General features: G+C 51.6%; 1 protein-coding gene across 1 annotated transcript; it reads right to left on the bottom strand.

The window, feature by feature from the left end:
* Positions 1-1372: 1372 nt before the first annotated feature.
* Positions 1373-4537, bottom strand: LOC6598204 (trithorax group protein osa). The gene is made up of 2 exons (XM_002023503.2): positions 3287-4537; positions 1373-3217 (listed from the first exon to the last, which is right to left on the bottom strand). The coding sequence occupies exons 1-2, from the start codon at positions 4535-4537 to the stop codon at positions 1373-1375; spliced, it is 3096 nt and encodes a 1031-aa protein (XP_002023539.2).
* Positions 4538-9333: the final 4796 nt, after the last annotated feature.

Genomic DNA, 9333 nt, shown 5'->3' on the forward strand with positions numbered 1-9333 from the left:
GCCAATTTAAATATACAGGATTTTTTTCAGGTGCCACCAGAGTTGTTGGATGTGAAATCACCTCTCAGTGCGTACAGTTGCGTACAAAATATTGGGTATTTGGCTCCAGCAGGAAGGTGTAGTACCAATGTTGGTACTCAGACTTTCGCGCGTGTGTTTGGTGTTCTACTTTAGTGACCACCACTGTACTGTGTGTCTGCATACGTGACCTGTTGCTGTAGGCGTCGTCTTCACACTCTCTCCTCTGTGCACATTGTTCGGCGTTTACCGTTGCAGTTGTGCTAATACCCTTACTGGGGAGAGTAAGATTGTAGGAAACGAAGGACAGAGCTTCCGGTCTCCCCGAAGCCATCGGCTCTGAGAGGCAGAGCCCGAGGGAAAGCAGAAGTCTCGGCTCAGGCACGTATCAGACGTGCTTAAAACAACCAAGTTCAGGTGAAGGCACTTCCATCAAATTAGTGTATCATTTGGGATCGTCCCGTATACATACATATGTATGTAAATATACCATTGAGAGTACAAGAGTATTCAACGTTCGCTTCCCATCGTAAACGCCAAGCATCTTTTGCTTTAAGCCATTAATTTTTTTATGTCTTTTCTTTAGTTTCGCTTTCGATGGCGAATGACTTTGCACTTTCCCATCATTGCATTTTCCCCGCGAGTGATGAGTTTTCTTTCGTATATTCGTATAATTTATTTAAGTTTTTTTTTCAATGGTTTTTTCTTTTTTTTTTTTAAAGCATAAAATACAATACAATGTAATAATAAATTAATTATTTATATTTTAAATAACATTTTTTATACACGAGCTTGAGCATGAAAATGCAATTTTCATTTCGAAGAGGGGGACCAGACCCTTGGGAAATCCATCCCCCTTCCACCTACGACTCTGTTCTGTTGGTAGCTTCTTTTGATCTCTCTTTCTGTGTGTGTGTGTGTGTGTTTGTGTGTATGTGTTTGTGTCGTTGGCTTCTCTATTCGCCGCTGTCTTTCTCTATTTTTAGCTCTCTCTCTCTCTCTCTCTCTGTAGTTTCCACCAACACTTTCTCTCTCTTTATGGCAACTGGTCCGTGTTTAAGGGGGGATGGGAGTTGCAACGAGTGGGATCAACGAGTGGGGTGTAAAGAACGACTGGATTGCAACGAGTGCTTTCGGAGAGGTTATAAAAGAGTGTGCGAGTGACACTCGCTGCATCGAAGTGTTTGCAACGAGCTAATGCAACGAGTAGGCTTAAAGAGAATTAAGAGAGGAATGGAAGGAATGGGATGAGGCAGCAATAAATAATATTCAAGCGGCGCGGGATGATTAAAGGATTGAATTACGATGATAACTAGTGACTGATTCGTTCCGATCCCATTTAGATCGGACTGTTCTAGTGCTTGGCCTCCTCCTCGGGCAGATCGGCGGCCACAATGGGCTCGATCTCCTTGACCTCAGCGGGCACCTCCTCCTCCTGGGCATCAGCATCGGGCAGGACGCGCACCTCCACTCTGTTGGAGGCAGACGTACCCTGATGCTCGTGCTCCTCCCCATCCACATCCATGGCATCCTCTGCCTCATCCTGCTCCTGATCATGATCCAAATCGGAGCGGCTCTGCGCCTTGTGGTTCTGCGGCAACGATGACTGCTGCTGGTTCTGGTTCTGGTTCTGGGGCTGCTCGATGGCCGTAAGAATGGACTGGAGCAGACCCTGCGAGAGGATCTCCTCGTGATTGGCACTCTGCTCTCCACCGGCATTGCCCTGAGGACCGTTGCCATTACCGTTGCCTCCCTGGCTCAGGGATCCGCCAAACTGCACCTGGAAGTTCTGCTGGGGCTGCTGTCCGTTGCCGAGTTGAATGCTCTGCGATTTCTGGGCGGAGATCACATTGAGGCCATCCAGACCGGGCAGCTGCTGGGGATCCGTGCCATCTGGCAATGCCGCCACCGAGTTCTTCTGCGAGGCATATCCCGCATGATCGTAGTCCAAGTCATTGCCAGATGGCGGTGGTCCGTAGCTGTCGGCGGGACCCGTCAAAAACTGTGTATGCTGCTCGGCCACTGGAATGCTCTGGGCAATGGCGTTGTATGCCCCAGCGGATGCCGCCGAGATGCTGCCAAACTGTTGCTGGATCTGCTGCTGCTGCTGCTGTTGCTGTTGCACCTGGTAACCATTGCTGCTCACAAGATTGGGTCCATGTCCGCAATCATGGACAATGATGGGCTGCTGCTGCTGCTGCTGTTGCTGCTGTTGCTGCTGCTGCTGCTGCTGGGGGATCTGATTGAAACGCGGCGCCTGCTGCGGCAGGGGCAGTCCCTGGTTCTGGACAAACTGTTGCTGGAATTGCGAGGCACTGTAGCTGTTCTCAGAGTGCTGGTGGTGTTGGTGCTGCTGCTGCTGCTGCTGTTGCTGGAAGAACTGTGGTGGCAGGTACTGCTGCGATGGCGGCGGTGGTGGTCCGAGGGGACGGACATTCGCCACTGGCGGTGGGGGTGGCAGATATTGCGGCTCTGGCGGTGGTGGCGGTCCGGGAGGACCATATTGCTGCAGGGCTCCAGGTTTCTGGTGAATGAACGCGGGTCCTGCTTGTGGCTGTGGCAGCTGTTGCTGCACAATCACCTGTGGAGGAGCACCCTGTGGTGGCGGGGGTGGCTGGTACAAGGCCTGTGGTGCGGGCAGTGGTGCACCACCTCCCACGGGAATCTCGTTGGCAGCGGGGGGTATGTACGTCTGTGGCTGCTGGGCTGGCTTCACACCAAATTGGTCCAAGTGCTGGACAGTGGCTCCAATCGACTCCAGGAGCCCCGCGGGCACTGGTGGGCGATAGGCTACCGGTTTGTTGGGCTGCCCGGCTCCGTGCTGGGGGAATGGCTGTGGGTTACCCGAGGGCGGACCGTACTGGATGTTTACATTCGAATGGGACTGGCTGTTCGATTGGGCGTGGCTGCTGCTGCTAGTCAGAGCCGCAAATTGCGGCGGCGGTGGACCGTAGTTTCCGTTGGGCGGTGGTGGCGGCCCGTAGTTTCCATTTGGTGGCGGTGGAGGTCCAAAGTTTCCATTGGGTGGGGGTCCAAAGTTTCCGTTGGGTGGGGGTCCATAGTTTCCACTGGGTGGGGGTGGAGGTCCGTGACCGGGACCGGAGCCAATCGTCTGATATTTCTGGGCGTGCACAGATCCAGGAGCAAAGGAGTCCGACGGTGGCTTCGAGTACGAATCATCCAGGGATCCAATGGACAGCTGAAAAGGCACATGGACATGGTTTAAGTTCGGGGGGGAAACGTTTAAACACTCGAAAAGGACACCCACCTGGAGAGCTTCCGATTCGATGGAGTTCAGGTGTCCAGCCCCAGGTCCTGTGATTAGATTACCACCATCGTTGCCGCCCTGCAAGGCCACGGCCACCAGCTGCTCATCGGACAGGCCGTCTATGATGCTGCCTCCTCCGGTGGCACCCACTCCTGCTCCTGCCCCACCACTGTACTGAGTACCGAAGCCGCCATGCCCCTGGGCCACGTGGCTGTAGCCGCCTTGCGTTTCGATGTGATTCTGCTCCACGTAGGCTCCAATCGGGGCCGGGATGGGCTTCCAGCCGTCGCAGGCCGTGTGGAAGGGCGCCTGGGAGCCGCTGACGCTGTGTGTGTGCCCCGAGGCATCAATTTGGATCTGCACTTGACTCAATGGTCCGCCTGGGCCGCTCGGTCCACTAGGTCCACTGGGTCCACCAGGTCCCTGCTGTCCATGGTGTCCTCCGCCGGATGTGAGGATGATCGTCGTCTCTGGCACACGGTTGAAGCTCGCCGGCTGTGGTCCCGGCAGCGAGATGGGCAGCGGTGGGGGTCCATAGTTGGGCGGCGGGGCGTCGTAGTGGGGCTTGGGCGGCAGATTCAAGGGTCCCGAGGCGGGCGGTCCATAGGAGCTGGCCGGCTGGTGGGCGGGCTTGAACAGGGGCCCCGAGTGCGGTGACGGCAGGTGCTGGGGTGGTGGGGGTGGTCCGTACTGGGGTTTCGGTGGCCCGTACTGCGGCGACGGTCGGTGCTGGATCTTCAGCGGCGGTGGGGGCCCGTACTGAGGCGAGGGGGGTGGGCCGTACTGCGGTGCTGGCTGTGGTGGTGGGCCGTACTGAGGGGCGGGCTGCGGTGGCGGCGGGCCGTACTGCTGCTTGGGTGGTCCGTACTGTGGTGCCGGCTTGTGCTGGATGTGGGGTGGTCCGTAGAACGGCTTGGGCACACCGAAATGCGTCTTGATCTGTTCATGCAGACTGGAGCCGCCGCCGCCGCCGCCGCCGCCCCCACCGCCCAGGAAATTGAGCTTCGGGGGTCCGTACTTCAGGGCCGGCGGTCCATACTCCCGGAAGGGTATCTGCTGCGGCACCCCGTACTCGCGGTGGGGCACATGCTGCTGCTGCTGCTGTGGCGGTGGTCCGTACTGTGGTGCCGGCCGGGGCGGTGGTCCGTATGTGTCAAAGCCTGCCTCACGGCGCTTCAGCTCCTTGCCATTGAGCACTGCCTGGGCGGCGCAGAAGCAGACCGTTGCCAGCAAGGTCAAACGTAGCAGCATCTACGGAAGAGGGCGGGGAGGGGAGGGGAGGAGAATGTGGGTTTAGTAATTTATCATAAAAGAAAAGCCATCCACCTTGCTTGAGATGGGATATTATCTAACAGTTAATAGCCCTTGTCCCTGAGCCGCCAATCACCAGTCCCCAAACCCCCCTCCCCACCCCCCCTTGACCCGCGCCGTACATTTGTCAGCTGTCGAGACCGACAGACCTTTTTGCCTGTCAGGGCCCTGTCACAGGGGTCGCCGAGATCGCCGAGAGAAGTCACCTCTTCCGGGGAAAGGGCAGGGGCAGGGGCAGGGGCAGGGCCAGCGGCATGTTGTCAGGTGTCGTTGGGGGCAGCAACCGAGGACCCACGACCCACGACCCCTTTTGTTGGCCTCATGTGTAACCATAATCTGCGCTAATTTGCAGTCAACCTTCCAACGTAATTGCCATTGCGGTTGCCCGACAAACCGTTGGCGTATTACGCTCTAATTAAAACATAAACCAGCGCCAGGCGACATCATCATCGCCATCGTCAACGTCATCATGATTGTGACGGGGTATCGGGGTATCGGGGTAGCACTGCTGTCGCCGGTTCGGCCCCATCATGATCATCAATAATTCAGCAGGCGGTTCCGAGTCGAAAACCCACCGAAAATACAAAAAAAAAAGAAGGGAACACCGACGGTTGGACTGGACCGAGAGTCAGACATTCAGGCGGTTCGGCTGTTTAATTGGTTTTATGTTTAACAACAAATGCGGCAACGCAACAACAGCAACAACGACGACTCTTCTTTCAAAATTCCACGCACAACACGCGAATTAGCCACAGCCACGGGGTAATGCCAAACAATAACAAAAGATACAAACAGTTGGCCATTCCACAGAGCCCACAAGCAAGCCAAAGAGCGACAGACGAACACGGCATACTCTTTGAACCCATCGGAGATCGGCAGAAGGGCTCTCAAAGATGATGCAAGTCTTGGGAGCCTTCAAGACACAAAAGTGACTGGTTTGATTCCTTGTAAAGATAGTTATTGCATGTTAGATCTTCCAACGGAAAGTGGTCTTCCCTGGAAAGACATTTGCTGGATGGAAACAAGGAATTTTGGTTGAACTTTGCATCCTTAGATCACTCAAAAAACGCTCACCTTTAGTACAACAAATTGAAATACCGGAGAGAATGGCATAAAAAATTACTATAAAATCGTTAAACTCGTTAGAAAATCAAAAGTTTTGTAAATTTGTACTCTCTTTTGTCTTCTGTACACTTCTTCTAAAGAGATTAACACTCAGAGAATTCACTTAAGATCCCCCAAAGAAGGCGCATTCTATTCCATCGCTTGTAACCTTTTGAAAGACAAGACCATTTCCTTCAAATTATAAGGCATCCAATAAACCTACTTTTACCTAAATTTAAGCTATTATATCCATCTTTAGGAACCAATAATTCTTTCAAAAAACTATTATCTTACAACGCACATCTCGAACCATAGATCTTTGTAGAACTTGAACTTGTAGACGAGCCCTTAAAGCTCTTCATAGCTGTCTCTGGCTCTGGGCCAAGGCCCGAGTTCACATAGAACCATCTGCCATGCGGTGGCATTACAAGCCATCATCTTCATTTCGTTTTGGCCATAATGTAGCGTAATAGCTATGATATTATGCCATTTACTCTGCCTCTGCCTCGGCCACTGCCTGTCTCTCTCTCTCTCTATCTGGGTCTGGGGATTGCATAAGAGTGGCAATTCGGGTTTTCGTGGGGGGGGGGATGGGAGGTGGGGGCAATCAGAGTTTTGGAAAAAGTGCACCTCAATGGTCAGCGATGCGCATTGAATATCACAATAAGCCAAAGTAGAGATTTTTGTCTTTTTGGCCAGCGGCCGTGGCGTTAAAATGTCATAAGCGGCCAGCAGCAGCGCATAAGACGTTCGAAGAAGAGACCCCCGAATAAAAAAAAAGTAACTTTCACTTTGCTCAATGTATCTTTGTATCTGTGGAAGAGTGGCTGTTGGCTGTTGGCTGTTGGCTGTTGGCCGTTGGATGTGGATGTATCTTTTGGCCAGGAGGATGAGTAGGTGTCACAAATGCTGGCAGTGAAATTATGTGCCGCATAATGAAAATACATTATAAAAGAAATGGCAAACAATTAAAAGCAAGCTGCCAAAGAGGGGGGGGGGGGGGGGGGGGGGGGGGGGCGGGTGGCATATGTGGCAAGGGGCCACAAAAATGGGGTAGGGGAGAGGCGGGCCCTGTGCCCCATTGTCTCTGAAGCGTGTGAAGTGACCCGCATGTGGCCAGCACTTGCTGTTGCTGTTGCTGTTGCTATTGCTGTGTTGTTGCAACTTCAACTTCACTGAATTCGTTTTTGCTTTTGCCCGAAGTCTTTCACAGGGTATAGCCTTTACAGAGGGTACCAACACTTCGATCTGAGCTTGAGCCATGACCTGGAGTTTTGTGGAATTCGGGAAGTGAGTCCTAATCAGGCTATATCTTAAGGTTTTATGGGCTGAAAGTGCCCAATAGATGGCCATCTTGAGGAAAACTTTCAGAGACTTTTCGTTATAAAAAAAAGATACAAATTTCCAAATTTTTGATAGTTGCATTTGCTAATATATGATCTACTAAAGGCACTAACTTTGTTGCTCTAAAAAGGTATCCCCATGAACTCCGAAATGGTGCAATTTCTGCTGCTTAAATTGCCGAGAATCCATTTGACTTTCCCGCATTTCAAAGAGTATCTAAGCAACGTCTTGCTGCGTATCAATCGTATCTTTTCAGTCTATTTATCTGGTATGGCTATTATTTTGATCAAAGTCACCGAGTCAGTGGGCCAAAGTGTTGCCTCACATTTGCGACTGTCTCGGCACTGAATCATTGGATCACTGGACCACTGGATGACTGTATCAGTGATCAGTGGGGACAGGTAACAGTTTTTCGAGGCACTCCCATGGTAGCTTTCTTCTTCGATTTCTGCTCATTAGCATAGCTCACAAAATATTTGTTATTGATGCTAAACAATTGACAAGAGCAACAAAAGGCAGGCGGGCAGGCCAGCAGCAGACTGAAACAACAAATGGGCAAATAAACAAACAACTAACCAAACAAACGGCCGGCGAAAAACTTTCACTCTCATTTTGAGAAAACCTACAATTTGCTTCCGAAGATGAACGACACGATACACGACTGGAGGGGACCAGGGCCAGGGCCAGGGCCAGAGCCAGGCCCGGAGCAGGGGCCAAAAAGGGTTGCCCAGGCAGACACATCCTCGTCCTCGTACCCATGCTTTTTGGCAGGCCAAAAACTTATTGTTGTTACCACCCTGCACCCCCCCACCACCCTTCCCAAAGGCTTCAAGTTTTTTGGCCACAGCTGTGGGACTCTCCCCGCACTCCAAAAGTCGAGAATCGTAATCTGCGTTAATTAAATTTGCCTCTCTTTCTGGTGAATGCGAAATTATTTATGAATCAATTTCGATAATGAATAAATTATGTCTAGAGACAAGACCAGACCTCTGCTCCGCTCTGCTCTGCTTTGGCAAATGAATAATCTGCTGGGCAAGGATTTGCCTTACACGTTTTTGGTCCTGCGTCAATTTTCATTTGCCAGATAGAACCCTCATCAATTAACAGAGGTCGTTTGTGTAGGTCGAAAGGCCAAGGCGCAGGCGTGGCATCCCCTGGCACTGGGATATATTTTTGGTAATTTTCCAAGCAATTTTTCCATGGCATAAAAATGCTGTAATTTTTGCTGGAATCTATTGGGGCTATATCCCTGAAATTTGTATATTTTTGGGTTGTTTGAATAGGTTCTTAGCCTCAGAGCCAGCCAACCAACTTTTAGATAAATATATTGGGATTATCTTCCGGAATTTCTCCTGGAATTCGTAGGCCATTCGCCGGGCAACGCCTTGAAGCTGCCAAAAACTTTTACTTTCATTGGCATTTCCCATGCATCATCCGCTGAAGATGCCACTGCCAGTGCCAGTACCAGTCCCCCTGCTGGCTGAGTTTTCTTTTTTAAGACCCCCCCGATCCCCCACCCCCACCCCCACCCCTAGCCATTTATAATTGGCCTCGTGTTTCGGCTTTCCCCCACCCCCTGCCCCTCCCCAGCCCGCTTGTCCCCTGGTAATCCTTGGGGCACTTGGGTCCAATTAGGGAAATGATTCTTTACCATGCCAGTGGAGGATAGAGCTGACCAGATGGTGATGTTGCTGTTTGATTATCCTTTGGAAAATCTCACTTGAACAAAAAATTCAAAGATATATTTCGCACTTCACAAAAGGATTGTTTACGGTTGTTTATGCGCGTTCGTTTTTCTTTTCGAGGGGGCGGGGTGACGATGATAGGGGAATCAAAAAAAAAAAAAACAACAAAAACAAATATGATATCCGCGACGAGACGAGACGAGACGTTTGGGAATGGATGGGGTGGACAGATCTCACGGCGGGGATCTGATCTATCGGGCAAACGGAACGGGCGACGGTCGTCCGCTGCTTGTCACAATCGAATGGAAAATGCTGCCGCTCAGATGATAACGCCAGCTCATATAGGTAATACCCAGGGGGGCCGTCAGCGTCGGCGTCGTCGTCGTCGTCGTCGTCGTCGCCATGATGCGGCTGCGCAGCCGCAGAGAAAACCGAAACCGAAACCGAATTCGAAACCGAAAGTGAAGAAATTTCGTAAAGCAAGGTGCCCCACTGTCCGCAAAGGGACAGAGAGAAAGATGGAGAGAGTGACAGAGAGAGAGAGAGAGCACAGGCAGGGCACTCACGGTCTCTGTGCAACCAGTTTTGCAACATTTTTTACAT

The sequence above is a fragment of the Drosophila persimilis genome, unplaced genomic scaffold (assembly GCF_003286085.1).
Source record: "Drosophila persimilis strain 14011-0111.01,24,50 unplaced genomic scaffold, DperRS2 tig00000579-arrow-pilon, whole genome shotgun sequence".
In the NCBI taxonomy this organism is placed as follows: Eukaryota; Metazoa; Arthropoda; class Insecta; order Diptera; family Drosophilidae; genus Drosophila; species Drosophila persimilis.